General features: G+C 43.3%; 1 protein-coding gene across 4 annotated transcripts; it reads left to right on the forward strand.

Annotated features, from left to right (window-relative positions):
- Nucleotides 1–1094: 1094 nt before the first annotated feature.
- On the forward strand, nucleotides 1095–19107 carry CCNA1 (cyclin A1). 4 transcript variants are annotated; one of them, XM_081950622.1, is made up of 9 exons: nucleotides 1095–1232; nucleotides 2846–3024; nucleotides 5333–5582; nucleotides 5700–5815; nucleotides 7984–8207; nucleotides 9791–9995; nucleotides 15959–16072; nucleotides 16939–17072; nucleotides 18823–19107. In XM_081950622.1, the coding sequence occupies exons 2-9, from the start codon at nucleotides 2869–2871 to the stop codon at nucleotides 18872–18874; spliced, it is 1251 nt and encodes a 416-aa protein (XP_081806748.1). In that variant the 5' UTR covers nucleotides 1095–1232; nucleotides 2846–2868; the 3' UTR covers nucleotides 18875–19107. The 4 variants fall into 4 exon arrangements, with proteins under 4 accessions (XP_081806748.1, XP_081806749.1, XP_081806750.1 ...); XM_081950623.1 differs by having other exon boundaries at nucleotides 5348–5582; XM_081950624.1 differs by lacking the exon at nucleotides 16939–17072.
- The last annotated feature ends 280 nt before the right edge of the window (nucleotides 19108–19387 follow it).

Below are 19387 nucleotides of genomic sequence, written 5' to 3' on the forward strand. Positions count from 1 at the left end.
AGTCTAGTAAATAATACGTGGGCAAACAATAGATACAAACTCAAGGTGAACTGCTCCAAACTCGATTGCAGAAAATATAAGTTCAGCAACAGAGTGGTCAATGCCTGGAATGCTCTACCTGACTCCGTTGTTACTTCTTCAAACCCCCATAGGTTCAACCTTAAACTCACTACTGTGGACCTCACACCATTCCTAAGAGGTCTGCAAGGGGGCGTGCATAAGCATGCCTACCCTCCCTGGTCTACTGTCCCCATTTATTTGTACTCATTTCATGTGCTCATGTCCATGTTTATACATATACCTGTTATCTAGTACGTTTGACAAAATAAATAAAATAAGAAATAAAATAAGAAAAATAAATAAAATAAGAAATAAAATAAGAAAAATAAATAAAATAAGAAATAAAATAAGAAAAATAAATAAAATAAGAAATAAAATAAATAAAATAATAAATAAAATAAATAAATATAATTAATTCAGCAAACCTAGTTTGAAATTCGTGGTTGTAACTCATTGTGTTGTTAACCTGGCAAATGAGTATGAACCTTTCTGTTGCCTGTTACACGAGCAGCGATAGTATCCGAGTCTTTATTGACGGACCTTTACACGTGTGTGTGTGTGTGTGTGAGTGAGTGAGTGAGTGAGTGAGAGAAAGAGAGAGAGAGAGAGAGAGATCTGTCCTGCCCTGCCCTGCCTAGCGCGTCTCTGAAACTCATCACAACAAGAATCAACAAAAGAATGAAATGGGAGAAGAGGAGGAAGCCAACACTCCGCAGACAGTCCATTGGAAGTTTTATTATTTCGATTTTCCAACCGCGAGCCATTTCCACTTCCATCCAGGCGGTAACGACCCCGCGAGAGGTCGAGACAACGGGTGGGAACTCCCTGTCAGGATGGGCAAAGTTTCTCCTTCGGGCAAGAGGCGAGAGATCTCTATGGAGATCCCAGGTTGCCACGGGAGCTGCCCTCCGCATGCAAGCGGCAGAGCGGGCGGGCGGGCGACCGCCGGCTCTAACTGGCCGTTCCCAACAGACGCGGGCGGCTTGAAAGTAATTAGAGCGCACGCCGAAGGGCCGGCGGACAGGGCGGTACGGCGTCGTCGGCCGCTGATTGGCTACCGGCTATATAGGCTGGGACGGGAGGCCGGCGGGGCTACGTTAAGTCCTTGTCTGGCTCCGTTGCTTTCCCTTGCCTGGACTAAAGGAATCCGAAAGGAACGCCTTTCGCTACAGGTGGCGTGGAGAGGAGCGGGGAGCGGCGGGGGTGTTGCAAGAAGAAATGGGGAACTCGTCGCCAGGTCCTTGCGGTGGAGGGGGGGTGTTGCTGCTCCCGGCAGCGCATCTTTTAGGGAACAGCCGAGGGGCGATGGGGAAGGAAGGTTCGACACTCGGGGCGAACCGCTCCTTCTCCCATCCTGCCCGCCTTTTCAATTTGCCTGGAGTTGTAGTTCCAACAAATCGAGTCATCCTGAACTCTAACTCACTCTCTCTCTCCCTCCCTCCCTCTCTCTCTCTCTCTCTCTCTCTCTCTCTCTCTCCCTCCCTCCCTCCCCCTCTCCCCCCTCTCTCTCTCCCTCTCCCTCTCTCCCCTGCCCCCGTCCTGAATGGGGGGGAGTTATTCTGCTTTTGACATTATTTATTCCTTACTAGGTGGCTCAGTGGCTAAGGCGCTGAGTTTGTTGATCAGGAAGGTCGGCGGATCGAATCCCTAGTATAGGTCTCCCGCGTGAGCAGGGGTTTGGACTAGATGACCTCCAAGGCCTCTTCCAACTCTGTTGCTGTTAACTTCCAGAGCTCACCCGTAACAGAAGATCATGTGGGGTTCCCCCCCCCTTCAAACTCTTGTTCTGGGATACTTAAATAAATGTTTTTTTATCCCATAGCAAGCTTGCTGGTTTCCCAATGTCTTAATTACCCGTAGTAACAAAAATTAAGTAGTAACAGCGACCTACTAGACATGCCTTCTAGATCAGGGGTCTCTAACCTTGGCAATTTTAAGCCTGGAGGACTTCAACTCCCAAAATTCCCCAGCCAGCTTTGGGAGTTGAAGTTCACCAGACTTAAAGTTGCCACGGTTGGAGACCCCTGACCTAGGTAACTAGCATTTGGATTTATGCAGTTTTGTAACCATGATTTGGTAAATAAGCCCTATTGGCTCAATGGGCTTATTTATACTCAATCGAAACATTGTGGCTTTGTGATGCATGAATATAGCCTAAGTATCATGGGATTTCAACTTGTTTTCTTGGAAGAGATTGGCGGAGACTTGGTTTTATGGATGTAGTTATATTTGCATAGCACACTTGTACTGTAAGGTGGTCTACCATATATTAATTTACTTAAGTGTGTGAACTTAGCCCATTTAGTCAGGCAATGGATTAGCATCTCGCAAACTCATATTATTGTGTTAATTGAATAGATTAGAGATACTGCAGGTACCTTACAGAATTACAGCTCGGTGTTCCCATAAGATCTTCAGCTATATGCCGTTTCGGCCAATCGAAGTGCACAGCTTTCAAATGACAAAATTATCCTGGGGGGGAACAGTCTTAATAATATCATTACCATCTTCTTTCAAAAGCTTACTGGATTTGAGGACAATCATAGATAGGGAGGTATGCTAATACAGTTCTAATATTTGAAAATCAATGTATAGGTGGAGTGGGCAAATAGCTGAATGACTATTGGTATGCAGTTTCTCATTGTGAAGACAATGGGAGTGCTGTGGAAACCCTGTGAAAATGTCACACACTCAAAGATTTTCACTTATACGTGCTAAGGCGAAGGGAGTAGCAAGTTGATTTGAAAACATAATTGATGACTTTTGTTGTTTTTTCTCTCCCCAGTATCAGCTGCTGATTCGCAGGAAATGTATCATAGTAACAAGGATGATGAGATGGTACAAGCTGGACTCCGGGGTGCCCTGCCAGTTCCAGTTGTACCCCATGACAGTCAGAATTCCCAGCACAGAGTTATTCTTGGGGAGCTGAGAGAAAATGGACAATGTCTAAGATCTTCTTCCCACGTAAGTTGGAAAGCATTTTGGATAAACAGGTGTCTGGGTGACTGAGTTGAAGTGGAAAGAATGGTGGCTCAGTGTTTCTGTTTTAAGCCTTAGAACTTCCTAAAATATATTCAATTTCAGTTCTCAGATTTGGAAGTCCAACACACACACACACACACACATAATGTCAAGGTAGGAAAGCTTCCCTTAGCTCTGCAGGATCAGCTGAAGCTTTTGAATGCTTTTCAAGGACAAGCTGGACATTGTAGTAGTAATCAGCAGACTCTAAGGCATGGGTGACCATGAGCAGTGCCTTCAAATCTATGAAAGGCTACAATCAGCACCCAAGATGTATTTGGGCAAAGGTTCTCTTGGACATGGCTCCCACTGCTTTTGAGCAGGAGCTGTGAGTCCAGGAGGATTTTCAGATTATACTCTGGAGGAAAGTAACCCTAATGAGTATTTGTGCTTCTGTTGTTACTTTCTACTCTATAAGGAAATAGCATTCTCCTCTGTTACATACAGGTTGGGAAAGACAGTTGCTCTTCTTCTGGAACTTTAATTCTTCAGTCTTGCTTTCTCAGTGAACCTTTAAAAAATGCATATAGTTATTTTGGGGCATTTATATAAGTAAGAGAGATGATACATTAATAGTGTCTGAATATTGAGGAAACTGTAAACAGCATGGAAGCATAGAAGGACATTTAAAGAGTTGGGTGAAAAGACTAGATTTATATGCAAAGCCAAAATATACAGAAGTACAATAGCCATTGATCTGTATACAATATATGGGATTTTTCAAATAAATATCCTGGGTAATTCCTCTGGTACTTCATGGTTTTTTGATCTTGATGTCCATGTGTGTGCATGATTCATTGGCAGTGGCTAAGTCACCTTCATTGAGGGAATTCTCTGTTCAACCTGGAAATAGGTAGTTGTGCATTCTCCTTAAGAAACGATTGTTTGACTTGGCTATTCTAGATAATTACTGGCCAATTTCCAACCTTGCTTTTCAGGGAAAATAGTTGAGAATGTGATGGGGCTGCAGCTGTATATCTCCATTCCAGGACAGGAAGGTGATGTGGTAGAAGTCTTGACCTAGTGTATGAGGGCTGTTAAATAGGGAGGAGGGAGACAAGTTAGACTTAAATCCTATAAGACAGAGTGGTTGTGGATCTTAAGGTTGACTGATTTCAGAAATAGTCCAGCTTTAGTTCTGGATGGGATTATAGTCCTCCATTCTCAACTGGCATGTAACTTGAGGGTCTTCTTAAACTTGTGACTCTTGCTAGATCAGAGGGGAGATCACTCTCCAGAAACCTTTTGTGCAGTTACAACTTATATGCCAACTGTTGCCATTCCTGGAATTGGGTACTTTGCTCATGCCCATGCAATTCACTACACCTGTTGCTATCCTGTTCAGAAACTTCAGAGGTGCCACATGTGGTATGTATACCAAAGTTCCTTTATGTGACACCATTACAACATGGGCCGTCATGGTTGATGATTAGCTTTTGGATAAAATTCAGGGATACAGCCCTGAGTTGACATATTCTCTAAAGTAGCTGAAGCAGGACAAGAAGCAATGGGTGGAAGCTTCTTAAAGAGAAATCCTACCTGGAATTAAGGAGAATTTCCTGGCAGAGCAGTTAAGCTTGTCCCTCCACTCTAGAGTTGTGGGTGCCCCATTGCGGAAGTTTTCAAGAAAACATTGGCCATTCATTTGTCTGGGATGGTATAAGGATTCCTGCCTTGGACAGGATGTTAGACCAGAAGACTTCCAAGGTCCTTCCCAGACCTGTGATTCTGTGATTCTACTTTGAAATTGGTTATTGTAAACCACTCAAACTCTCAGCACAGACTCTCTTTTACTAAATTGTAAGAAGTAAATGAAACGTAATCAAACTTATTGTTTGGCCCAGGGACTTCCTTGCGTTCTTATGAAATTGTAATTTAAGGAATCTGTAATATCCATCTCTGCTTTATCTAGAAAAAGTATTCAGCATTTTCCTGTGAGTTAGCTTCAGAACTGAAATAATGTGTTCATTTCCTATATCACAGTGAACCAGATCTATGATCTAAACTGGCTACTTCTGATCTTGGGCTGATGGAATTTGGATCCCATCATAGCCATGCAGCATGATCTACAGCCAATGATGATCAGAATTGTGGTCCATCAACATTTAAAGACCAAGACTGATCTGAATAGTACTGCTTTTATTTTTTTTATAAAGAACTATAGTCATTATCTGGAAGTTGAGTCATTGCAACTGGACTTCTTTTCTGTTTGGTTTAAAATGTTTGCTGCTTATCCAACTAGTTTCTTCAGTGTATTCTTTTTCAGGGAATTTCCATGATGAGACCAGTATCTGGATCAGAAAATATTTTTCCTATGACTGGCAAATATCTAATGCCAACCTCTGTATCATCCAAGAAAAGTGTTATTGTTTACATAGATAAAGTGGAAGAGAGAAGCAAAAATGATTTTATAGCTGCAGAAGAAGTGGAATATAGTATGTGTGAAGCAGAGGCCAGTACAATAAAACCTAACCTTCATCTACTGTTGAACTTAAGTACAGGTAACAAATCATTAATTTAATAGGGAAAAGATGTTAACTTCTTGTGATATTTGTTGCCTCTTATGAAAGCAACATTTGAATGTTAAGGAGCACTTTTTGAATATTTTACTGATCTAGTGTCTCCAATGTTGGTGGATAAGTCTCTGCAAAATGAAGATTGTGAGGGTAACGAACTGGACATGAGTATTGATGAATATGCAGAAGATATACATAATTATTTAAGAGATGCCGAAGTAAGTAAAAAAAGTAAACAGACTTGCTATAGTTCTGTGTAATATTGCCCTGTAGGAATGCGCCATTCCCAATCCCCGAGATGGACGATTTGCGGGTTAGCAGCCTTGCATTTTCACTATGTAGATAGTGGCTATGTAACATGTATACTGCATGAATTCCAATCTTCCCTTTTGACTGTCTCTTAAACCTCATCTTGGAGAATATTTCCTTATTGTGTAATATTCCTACAAACTTCTTCCCATTCTATCTTAACAGCTATAAGATTGACGCTATTGATTTTACATTCCATAACTTGCTAAGAATGGTTATTAAAAGGATATTTTAGCTCTACTGTTTGCATAGCTCTGTGTGCATTTGTGCACTGCTGTCTCTCTGCATAGTTTAAATTCTATGGCCACCTATTTGTGAATTACTCGGGGGGGGAGGGTAGTAGTTTTGAGAAACATTTTTTTTTATTTTACCACTATACATTACTCTTTTTTTCCTTTTTCTGTATTAAGGTAATGTGTATCTTAACAATTTAGATAACATATATCTGACACAATAGATTCTAATTAACAGAAGACAGTAATTCTCTTATTTTCAAGACACCAAAATGCTTCTGTTGATGTGCTACAGATGGTTTCATGTTGTTTGGATAGTTTTGGTTTAATTTTAAAAGAACTCATTTTGGTGTACTCCTATACCAAAATGATTACAATATTTTCTGGACCTATATTGGGCATGAAACAGTGAGAAAACTTACCTTTCTTAAAACAAAGTGGGGAAGACTGTTAGGCTTAATCCTAAATGCTTCCCAGAAGCCATCTTTGCCAAACCACTGTGTATCCTCCTGTTATTTAGCCATGATTGGCTCTGTTATCTTAAAGGCAACACTTATATATTTGCAGCTCTCCAAGAATATTGGTGTACTACTTCCAAAGTTTTCGCTTGGTGTAGTTTCTGCCTCATTTTATCATTCAACTTATAAGACTTTTCAATATTTAGAGAAATGTGCAATTTCAAAATTAGTGAAAGTTAGCTGTCCAGGCTGAAAATGGGGTGGGTGTGCACGGCCCACCATGTCCCGTTTTGGCCAGCAAGGTGCTGCAGAAGGCGTCCGTTCTCCCTCCCTGGCCAGCCCACAGAGTAGAACTACAATGCTGATCTGGCCCGCAAATAAATCCAGTTTGACATCCCTGTTCTAGTGCATATAAAGAAGTAATTGGCTGCCTTGGCCACAAGCTAAATATGAACCAGTTATGTGAGGGAGGAAAGCAAATGCAATCCTAGATTTCCAAATATACACACAGAAGCATCCTGCCAGGATCAACATAAGTCGTCATTCCTCTCTTTTCTATGTTGGTCAGATCACAACTAAAACACTAGACCATCAGCCCATTCTAGGAAGCACACTGGCAATCTGAAGGTGTCTTCATGAGAGCATCTAAAATGATGAAAGGCCTGGAAGGAAAAAAAAATAAGGATTGGAATAGCTTCCAAAAATATTAAGTTTATCATGGACAAGATGACATAGAATTATTCAGAGTGGTTCCACAAGACACCGCAAGAAATAGGGGACTTAAATTACAAAGAAGTAGACATCAGGAAAAAATGCCATAATGGTAAGGACGGTTCAACAGTGGAACAGATTGACTTGTGAAGTGACAGACACTGTTAGTGGAAGTATTTAGACAGAGGCCGGATGGTGGTCTGTTGGAGTTGCTATCATGGTAAATTTCTGCATTGGGCAGAGGATTGAACTGCATAGATTCTAAGATTCTCTCCAACTTTTGTGTTCTATGACTGGTAGTTATAATAAACTATTTTAGATATGGTTATTCAGAGAGCCACAATTATTAGCATTTTTGTTTTTTCATTGAATCCAAAAGTCCTTAATATCTGCCCCAAACCTGGTAAGGGGAGGTGGAGGAGTAAACTTTCATTTCTTGCCCAATGGCTCCATCAGCCAGCCTTCTTGGAGCAACTTGGAACATTCATAGATAACTTTCCTGATAGAATATAGGGCACATTAGGTCACAGACTGTATACTGAGTGTCACAATTGTTGACATCTTGTAGCACATTAAACCAAAGCCAAGCCAAACATACTGTATTACGGCTTAGTGCATTATGTGTGGAAGATACATTCCCTTTGCTTATTCTAAAGCGAATCCCTTTGTATGTAGGTAAGATACAGGCCCAGACCATGCTACATGAGGAAGCAGCCTGATATAACCTCAGGGATGCGTGCCATCTTAGTAGACTGGCTAGCAGAAGTTGGTGAAGAGTACAAGCTTCAGACGGAGACGTTGTACCTTGCTGTGAACTACTTGGACAGATTTCTTTCTTGCATGTCAGTCCTCAGAGGAAAATTGCAACTTGTAGGAACAGCAGCAATTCTCCTGGCTGCGTAAGTATGTTTCAATAAAAGACAACCTGTGCAGGTGACTGTTCTTGGCTAGCTTATCAAGGTGATAGAACTGACTAAAAAATACAACAAAGCATTAGCATGCTTCCATTTTTGCTCCATGTTTTTCCCAACCTCCATTCCCAGCTTTTATTATTCTGCACCAAGGTTTAAAACAATCGAGTTTTAGAGGAGTTTGCAAGGGATACTTGTCTTTGTGTTCATGCATCAGCATGTAGTACTGTGATGGCGAACCTATGGCACGTGTGCCCAAAGTGACACATGAAGCCATGTCGCAGGGCATATGCAGCCTTACCTGTTCGTCTCTGGGTTTCTGGTGTGCAAGCATGCATGACGATCAGCTGTCGTTCACGCGCGTGGCAGTGCCAAAAATTGGTGTGCATATGCATGCCATCCAGCTGATCGTTGGGCGCACATGTGCACCAGAACCTGGAGGTTCAGCTTTTCTGGAGCACAATCCCTTTGCATGCGCGGCAGTGCCAAAAACTGGCCTGCGCATGCACACCAGCCAGTTGATCGTCAGGCACGCATGCGCTAGAACCTGGAGGTTCAGCTTTTCCAGGGCGCAGCCCTGACTAGCGTGCGCACGACATTTCCGCATGACCTTTTCAGCAATAGGTGCCGAAAAGGTGTCACCATCACTGATATAGTATATTCCACTTATGAAAGCCTTTTGAACATCTCAGTCTGTCTGGCAAGCAGTGAAGTTGCATCCACAACACTTCCTGCCCATCCTACACTAGAGATGAAATCTGTTATTGGATCCTCATTTTGGATCTGCACCCTAACTTGAATTTTACCTTACATAAGCACATGTTGATGATTTTGACAAGTCCCCAGGGTAGGATTAAAAGAAAAGCTGTTTTGAATGCAGATTGCTTAGCAGGCATAGTTCCTACTTCCCTGTATCTTGCTTTTCTGCAAATGCCTAGAAGACATGGCAGACAAGTCTGCAAGAATTTAGCATCAAACTCCCTAGTTGTCTATATTTATATAATCCCTTAATATTCGATAATGTTAACTGACACATTAATGTATTTGTTATATAGACTACTTAGATATTAATACATTACAGACTCATGCATAAATGTTTATAAGAAAATGTAAAAGTGAGTCATGAATAAAAAAAAACTTTTGAGGGGTAAGATAATGAGGTGAACGAGCAGAGTTGAGTGAACGATTTTAGCTGTTACAAATGATTGGATGGCAGTAGTTATAAGTGGATAAAGTACCGAACTAGGAAAGTTTAGCCAATCCTCAGCCTTAGAACCCAGTGGCTAACTTTGGGCTATTCACACACACAGTCCAACCTATCTTGTGGGGGTTTTAGTAGGAAAAAATATGTTGGGGGAAACTAATCACGTTGAGCTCCTATTTGAAAGGCAGGAATTAAATTAGTAAATGAATAAAAGTAAGATCTGCTCTTTAATGAAAATGTAGCTCAGGTACATTTTTATTTTGCATTTTAAAGATTATGATTCTTACACCAAGTGGTCGTCATGGATTAACTGGATGAAAACACACTTGATATACAATGAATTTTTCTACCCCCTTCCTTTCCCCAGGAAATATGAAGAAATCTATCCCCCAGAAGTAGAAGAATTTGTGTACATAACAGATGACACTTATTCCAAAAAGCAACTGTTGCGAATGGAACATCTGCTTCTTAAAGTACTTGCCTTTGATTTAACTGTGCCAACCGTCAATCAGTTCCTCCTTCAATATTTACAAAGACACAGTGTAAGTCTTAAGACGGAGAACTTTGCAAAGGTAAGTTCCTGGCTTTATAGGTTATTCTTTATTTTGTAAGCATTTAAAGGACGTTTAGACCAGGGGTCGCCAACCTTTCGGCCCTCAGGAACCACTAAATCCATAATTTTAAATCCAGTGGACCACTAGTATGATTTTAAAAAAAAGATAAAATGGTATTTAGTGCAATTAAAAAATGCAAATAATTTTTCTACAGACAACCAAAATTTTCTTACAGACCACCAATGGTCCACAGTTTACCAGTTGGAAACCACTGATCTAGACCAAAAAACAAACAGCCACCTATCTGCACAGTGGCATCTGTTTTCAAGATATATATTGACCTGTTATGTTGTAATTACATTTTTAAAATACAAATTGATACTTCAGTGGAATTTCTATCTAGGTGTGTTGTATCTGATTAACAGAGTTCATCTTCGCACTTCTAAAACGGGGGAAATCTGCATTACTGAGAGATTGGGCGTTGGTTCTTACCTGATACGCTCATTTTCTGGTAGAGTAGAGACAGCAGCCAGACTGGGGCATGCTCCGTCCATTAACCAATTGGACTGAGTCTACACTTATTATGTCATCAGGCCCTTGTGGATCCTCCCCAGTTTCAGATGAAGGAAAATTGTAGACTCAAGTGAGAATTGTGAGCAAAAAGTGAAAGTCCATAGTCACTGTATCTCTCTCCTCCGCACAAGGAATTCCCTCACGTGACCCATACCAGGGCAGGGCTGGCTGCTGTCTCTACTCTACCAGAAAATGAGCGTATCAGGTAAGAACCAATGCCCATTTTCCTGTTATCATAGAGACAGCAGCCAAACTGGGACGTACCAAAGATTGGGCTGTCCACTAGGGTGGGAAATTGTAAAAAAAGGTCTGTTAGGGCACAAGCACTTGTTGTAGCACCCTGCGCCCAAAAGCCGCGTCAGCCAACGCGTACTTGTCCAACTTGTAATGATGTATGAAGACTGGGAGATGCCCAGGTGGCCGTCCGGCAGACTTCTTCCAAGGTGGCTTGAGTGGACCAAGCTGCAGATGTCACAGCGCTGTGTGTAGAGTGAGCTGTAATGTTTGCAGGGACCTGTATGGATTGAAGTTCATAAGACAGTTTAATACAGGCTCTTATCCAGCGCCCCAGACTAGACAATGAAGCCTTGGTACCCAAGGAGGCCTGGCGAAAGGAGATGAAGAGAGCTTCTGAGTGGCGGAACGAGGCGGTGCGGTCAATGTAGATCTTGAGGGCATGACATACGTCAAGAGTGTGCCACTTGCACTCCCTCTCATGATGGGGAGATGGACATAAATCAAGTAAGGTCAACTCGACCTCGGTGGAAACAGCTATTGATCTTCAGTATGAATGTCGAGTCCAGTCTTAAGATAACTCGGTCTGGATGGAACACGCACAAGTCATGCCTGACTGAAAGAGCAGCCAAATCAGAAATATGTCTGGCTGAAGTTACAGCCACCAAAAACAGCGTTTTAAAGGACAACAGTTTCAAAGAAGTGGATCTCATAGGTTCAAAGGGCGCGGAAGTCAAAGCCTCTAGGACACGAGGCAAGTCCCAAGTCGGATATCTATGTATGGCAGGGGGACGCAGGTTGGACGCTCCACAGAGAAATCTCCGGATCAAGGACTGAGAAGGCAGATGTTCGGATGCCAGGCCGTCTAGAACAGAGGCCAAAGCGGCCACCTGTCAGTGTAGCGTGTTAGGGGTAAGTCCCTGATCAAGCCCCCTCTGCAGGAAGTCCAATATCTGCGGAATGGAGGCCCTAAGTGGGTCAACAGTCTAGTTGGAACACCACAGAGCAAAAGTCCACCACGTGACATCATAAATGTGGTTAGTAGAGCTTCTGCGTGATGCTTGAATGGCAGCAATGACATCGAGGGATGTCGGCCTTTTGATGTGAAAGCATGAACTATTGAAGGCTCCTGTTGTGAAACCTGGCCCATGGGACAATCCCGAAGCAGGATACCATCTTGCCCAAGACTTGGGAGAGAAGAAGAAGGGATGTCTTGCGTAGACGTAGCACCTTCCTGACAAGTTCCCTCAGATTGAGAATGCGGTTGTTGGATAGGAACACCCTCTCTGCCATGGTGTCTATCAAGACCCCGAGGTGAAGAAGGCGAGTGCTGGGAATGAGGTGACTCTTTGAGATTCACCCCGAATCCGTGATTCCTCAAGGTGTGAATGGTGAGGGCGAGATCTCTTTCTGCCTGAAATGGAGACCTGGACAACAAGAGGATGTCGTCCAGGTAACAGAGAATTCGAACTGGGGATGACCTGATGTGAGTGGCTGGTGCTGCCAGTACCTTTGTGAATATCCTGGGGGCAGAGGATAGACCGAATGGAAGACTCGGTACTGGAAGTGCCTCCCCCCCATAGGAGAAGCGGAGATATTTTTGGTGGTCTATGAAGATGGGAATATGAAGGTAAGCTTCGGTCAAGTCTACCGACATGAGGAAGGTGCCTTTCCTGACAGCCTGGAGGATGGTGTGCAGAGAATGCATTTTGAACCGCCGATAGACAATGTGGTGGTTCAATGTTTTTAGATCTAAAATTGCTCTCCATCCCCCAAATTCTTCGGTACCCCAAACAGGCGGGAATATAAACCCTGCCCTTCCTGATGGGGAGGAACCAGTTGGATGGCCCTGATCTCCAACTGGTGCTGAATGGCCTGTTCCATCAGTGCCCTCTTGTGAGGACACCGAGAGACTGGGCATGGCACAAAGTGTTCCTGGGAGATGGAGAGGAATTTTAGCATGAGACCAAATTTGACAGTTTTGAGTACCCAATTGACTGTTGTGGTCTCCTCCCAGCAGTGGGCAAAGAACGCCAGGCGGCCTCCGATCGGAAGAGAGTCCAGATAGTCATTTCCTACGTGAAAAATGATGGTTGCCTCCTCCTCGGTAAGATTTCTTGGAGGGGAAACGCTGTGTGTTTCTACGGGACCTGTCCTGGTGAGATCCCTGTCTGGGAATGTAGGATTGGCATTGTGGACGGGGGAAGGAAGGTCCCCTATCCGCCGGTCGAAAGGGCGACCTCCTATAGAAGGGAGCGGGCCGACTGTCCTGTTTCTTGTAGATGGATGAAAGGACCTTATGCTTGTCTTTAGATTCTGTGAGGTACGGGTCTAAGAGATTACCAAATAATTGGGTGCCACTGAATGGAGAGGCTGCTAGGCACCACTTGGTACGGACATCCACCTCCATGGCTTGAGCCAAAGCAGACGCCTGGCCGTGACTGAAGAGGCCATGGCTTTAGAAGCGAATGTAGCAGCATTAAGGGAAGAATCAGCCGCAAATTCAACTGCTGCCCTGATTTTGTTGAGATCCCTATGTGATCTAGTGTCAGTAGGAGCGATGCGCTCCTGAAGCTGTTCAATCCAAACCAAGGCCGCCCTGGAGAAAAAGGAAGTGGCCATAGAGGCCCTAACGGCCCAGGCCCCAGCCTGATAGTTTTTGACTAAGGTTTGATCTGATCTTTTCTCATCAGGCTTGAGAACCTCCTCAGGAGCTCCAGAGACCACAGTTGGTGAAGACAGGGCTGCAACCGGTGCCTCCACTGGGGGAGTCTTGAAGAACTCGGTGAGGTCTGGTGCAATGTTGTAGAGACGTTTGTCAAGGTTGATTGGCTGTGGGCCTGTGCCTGGAGACTCCCACTGCTTCTGGATGATGTTCAGGAATATCTTGGGAACAGGGATCACCTTTTTTTCCACCATGGGTTCGGTGAATGGGGTACTAGTTGAAGCTGTTCGGTGAATGGGGTACTGGTTGAAGCTGGTTCTGCCGGTTTATCCTGTGAAGTAGAAGCTGAAGCAGAAGATGGTAAATTAGCTTTAAGAAGAAGGGACTTGAAACGATCAGTTTTGAATAATCTGGTAAAGGCAGGGGTATCTGGGGTGACCACCTTGTCATCAGACAGGTCTGAGTCCCGCAGGTTATCTTGCTCCCCGCCAATTGAGGCCTGAGAAGTAGAGGCAGAGGGATCAGGTTGCTGAGCCACAGTAGAAGATTTATGCTTATGGCCATGTGTTGGAGCATGTTTGGGTTGCTGTTGTAGGCCAGCAGCCATGACCTGTTCAATGGTTTCAGCAATGATGGTTGCCATATCAGCAGGAGAGGTGTACATGGTGTGGTGGGCCCCAGAGCCATGTGTAACCGGGAGGGAAGCCTGTTCAAAGGTATGCTCCCTATTGAGAGGGACATCAAAGAAATTGCCTCTGTTATCAGGTTCCATCGAAGACGAGGACTCCAAAGAAGACAATTCCCCTTCTGAATAGGCCGGGGGGGACAGGGCCCAAGGGAGGCAGGACAGGTGGAGCTGGGGACGCCACTTGGTAATCCTTGGAGGGAGGGAGGGAGGGAGGGAGGGCTGAGCAGTTAGGATATGTTGTTGTTTTTGGGCCCTCTGAAATTCTTTCTCAAGGGCCTTCTGCCTGCGCTCTTCTGCCCTGGTAGTCGCTTTAGAGACCTTGGGGTTTACTTCTGAAGAAGGGGCCTCTTTGGCTTGCCTCTTCCTGCTGCTCTTTGCCCCTGATGGCCCTGCCTCCTCTAATCCTGCATTCGTATCCATGGCTGGATCAGCCATTTCCCCAATAAGATAAGCAATGGTCTCACCCATTTGCTGGCCAGGCACTCCTGATCCAGTCCACCTGGGGTGATCCCGCGTTGCTGAGCACTCCAAACGGCTGCTGTAGAGTTTGCGCCTTTTTTAAAGCATCCAAAATGGCTGACTTTTTTTCTCTGAGGCTTTTCCAAGCCTCAAAATGACCGCCACTATCTTCGCGGGCTTTTTTGATCTGCAAAATGGCCGCCGATACTAAGTGTGGCCAGGCGATCTGCAGAATGGCCACCGGACTCATCTGGAACCGCTGCGCATGAAACTGCTGGTCGTGCGTCCCTCCGAGTGCCCAGAAACAAGGAGCACCGTGGGGAAACAGCTGTGGAGCCGTAGCTCGTGAGCTGGCCGATCTGATTGCAAGGCAGGCTTCCTGAGTGAACTCGTGGCCGCAGGCAGCCAGAGATCAGTTTCGAATTTCCTTCCAATTTGTAGAATAAAGGATTATTTAAGGAACCAATTTAAAGAAATAACAAATATTTTTGGAAAAATTCACCAATTAAAGATATAATTAAATAATTTGGAGGAGAGATCAATTCTCACAGCCAGTCCAGGTTGAACTGAGTCTGAAACTATGGAAGAGCCACAAGGGCCTGATGACATCATAAGTGTAGACTCAGTCTGATTGGTTAATGGACCGAGCATATCCCAATCTGGCTGCTGTCTCTACGATAACAGGAAAATTGCAAAAGAGAGATACAGAGCCACACATTTCTATCCACTCTCAAAGCCTTGGCTGTGAAAATTCTTCCCAAAATTGCTATTGAACTATGAACTCATCATGATACAGGAGATGGAATTACCACAAGGAACATATTACTATGTTGAACTAATTTAATTTAAACTGAAATCAAATAGGATTTATTAGGATTTGAATGCAAACAAATCTAATTAGAGTTTTAACCCTGTCCAATTATTGCATATTATTCCTAAAATGCCATTGGTCTTAGTAGTACAATATATTTCATATTTGTGCCTTGGGGTAATTTGAAAGAAGTGGGGCAGAACCAGAATGGTGAGAATTGTCCTCATCTCTCTTCTCACCGCAGGGATAAGTGGGGGAGAGACAAGAATATGATTTGCAAAAAACAAACAAACCATAAATTCATTGCAGAAGCCATTGAAGAGCAATAAATGATATCATGAAATAAAATGATATCATTTAATAAAAGTACAAGCAGTCAAGAATAATATAACCATGCAAATACAGAATTTGGCAAAGTTGAAAGGAAGTACTTCCTTTCCATTGTTTAGAAAGCAGATAGATCAGTGTAAATAAGCCAAACCATTAGTAATATTGATATCTTTTGTCTTTCCTAATGTTCCTTCCTTAAAAAAAAAATTCTGTTCTTTTAGTACATAGCAGAATTGAGTCTCCTTGAAGCAGACCCATTCCTAAAGTATCTTCCCTCACAAATGGCAGCAGCTGCTTATTGCCTAGCGAACTACACTGTGAATCAGCATTTCTGGGTAAACGTTTATTTTAATTTAAAGGGGGTTGAATATGTCTGGGCATTTTTCAAGAATGAACTACAAAGGATAAGGAGGTTTTGCTATGTTTTCTTTAGCAGCCTTTTTTTTTTTAGCAAGTAGCTTCAGAAATGGCTACTTCAATGAAAAGATCAGTACTATGACAAAACAATTTCCAATGTTTGTTATTTAGGCAATGCCTCTAAAAGGAATGCTTACAGATTTTAGCCTGGGCTCAACAGCTGTTTATTTCAGCACCACGGGCTTTATCCTGGCACCTCGCTCAGTATTTTATCTCAAACCGAGCAGATGTGAATTTGTCATTGCTGGAATGAGGGAGTAGCAAAAACAGTCCTAGCGATACAACTTTGTGTTGGGTTTCTTCAGTTTTATATCACGAGAATGTTCCCATTATGTAGAGAGATAAAAATCTTCAGAAATTTCCTTTCAGATATACGCTTTTAAAAATCAAATTATAATGCTTAATGTGATTGAGAAAATTATTAAATCTTGAAAGAGGAGTTATATGTACTGTGTTTAATTAATTAATCCAATCAAGATTAGAAGTTAAATTTTTGCTTACCAGAAAAGCCCTGCCAAAACTGACAATATGGTAGGATATGGTTGAGGTTTCATAATTATAAATGGGATAAATAATGTGAGCTCTTCAAAACTGAGCAAAGCTTTTTGCTTGAATTTCTTTCTTTCAGGATCCCTATATAATATTTTGAGGTAAGGCTGCTGAGTTGTACAAAGTCTGTCCTAACTTAATAGCTGATTCAGCATAAGTTTCTTTCCAGGTCCTTTCTTGTCTCTCTGAATTTATTTGTAGTACTGAAGCTGTAACTCTGTCTTCTCATGAGCAGCCAGAAACTCTTGCTGCTTTCACTGGATACTCACTGAGTGAGATTGTGCCTTGCCTAAGTGACCTGCACAAAGCATGCCTCGATGCGCCTCATCGACAGCAGCAAGCAATAAGGGAAAAATACAAGCTGACTAAGTAAGTTCTTGGGTCAGCAGCTGTATCTTGTCCTTCTAATCACCATGTCAGCCCGTAATGTCAAATTTGGAAAGATGGAAGCAATCTAGAACTCAAAAACTGGAGAGGGGGGGAACAAAGGAGATGGCCTTTTCAATAGTGCACGGTGTTGGAGCAAAGTTCCCTTCATCTTTTACCATTACCTTATACCTATCTAACATAATATAAATTGGAGTTCTTAGATTGCTTGTCTCATCTATTCAGACTGACAACACTGAGCAGACTGCATATATCCATTTCACACAGTATATGGGTGATAGATTCACATGTATGGATTTTTATTTTGCTAAACTCACTGTATTTTTGCTGATAGTTATTCAAGGTAATAAAACTCCCTCATTATATACTTATTGAATACACTTTTGGGATACATTACCTACTGATATTCATATACCTTGAAATTAATTATAGGAATTTGAAAAATTACTTTCATTTCTTCCTTGAGTATTCTCCAAGTGATATATATTCAAAATACAGCATCATTTTAGGTAATAGATCAATATCCTAAAGCAGTGATGGCGAACCTATGGCACGCGTGCCACAGGTGGCACGCGGAGCCATTTGTCAGGGCACACGAGGCGCTGCCCTGTTAGCTGGCCAGCGCGCATGCGCGCTGGCAGGCTCAGTTTACCCTTTTTTAAAGCCATTTTTCGCTCTCCCCATGCTCCAGAGGCTTTATAGGAGCCTGAGGCGGGCAAAAAGAGCCTCCACCCCCCCGGAGGCCCTCCGGAAGCTTCATGAGCTTCCCTGAAGCCTCCAGAGCGCAAAAACCCAGCTCTACGGGCAAACCAGAACTTCAGGAACCAACTTCCTATTTGCTCGGAGGGTCGTTTTGACTGCTCCGGAGGCTTCAGGGAAGCCTCCTGAAAGTCCCTGAAGCCTTCGGAGCGCTTGAAACGACCCTCCAAGAAAACCAGAAGTGACTTCCGGTTTGCTCGGAGGGTCGTTTTGACTGCTCTCGAGGCTTCAGAGAAACCTCCTAAAGGTCCCTGAAGCCTTCGGAGCGCTCAAAACGACCCTCCGAGCAAACCGGAAGTGACCTCCGGTTTTCTCGGAGGATCATTTTGACTGCTTCGGAGGCTTCAGGGAAGCCTCCTGAAGGTCCCTGAAGCCTCCAGAGGGCTTCCGGGGGGGCGAGGAGGCTGTTTTTGCCCTCCCCAGGCTCCTATAAAGCCTCTGGAGCCTGGGGAGGGCAAAAAAATCATGCAAAAATGGGTCGTACCTGTAGTGCACTCATGTGCACTGGGGGGGGCACGCATTGCATTATGTGTATGGCACGCCTGCACATCACCCCCCTGCGCTTCCCCCACTTATGGCACGTGAGCTAAAAAAGGTTTGCCATCGCTGTCCTAAAGCAATATAATAAGCATCAGTTCCAAAAATACCTAACTCTTGCAGACAGAATATAATTTGGGAATGGCAGAATACCCACAATTCGGAAACATAGATCTTCCAACATTTATTTCTGTGTGGAATTCTGCAATAATTCTGCAATGTGTTTGGGCCTGGAAAAGATGCAGCTGCTTTAAAACGGTTCATACAGGTGCTGTGATTCTGTTTGTGGATGGTCTGATGCACATTCCAGAGATGAAAAGTGATGTCCTACAACAGCCCTGGTTTCTGCGATCAAACCACTGATCTAGAGCACTGGAGCTTAAGAAACTGTCATGGTCAACCTGGGATCAGTAATAAGTGGCTTCCTTCTTTACAGATATATGCAAGTATCCGTCCTGGAGCCACCAACTGTTCTACCTCTACATTGAATTGCAGCATGCCCAGAAAAACCCAGAAGCTGAAGCACTTGCCTCCTGATCAATAGAGTTGATCTGGCCAATTTGTTATTTTTATAGGGCACTGCAGGTCATGTGTCTAATCTGCTGCTAAAACTATTTTTAGATGATCTGATCTGTAGGTATATTGTATTACAAGGACTCAGTATTGTAGTTTTTATCATAAACTAAAGACAATTTTAATAAACATCTTCAAAAGGAAAAAATGGTTATTAGCTTTGTATATCTCCTTTGCTTTTGAACAGTTTTAAACAGGTGTGGTAATGAAATTTGCCAACAAAATGAAAAGTGGTACCCTGCTTCTTAAAAATAAGACCTCCTCTGAAAGTAAGCCCTCCCAAAAATATTGCAACACGGTAGCAAGCCATGAGGTGACCATGCACGCCGCCTCCTGCACCTAAAAAATAATAAGACTCCCCAAAAATAAGGCCAAGTGCTTATTTCAGGGGTCAAAAGAAAATAAGACCCTGTCTTATTTTTAGAGAA

Source organism: Natrix helvetica (genome assembly GCF_964273705.1).
Source record: "Natrix helvetica genome assembly, chromosome: 4".
In the NCBI taxonomy this organism is placed as follows: Eukaryota; Metazoa; Chordata; class Lepidosauria; order Squamata; family Natricidae; genus Natrix; species Natrix helvetica.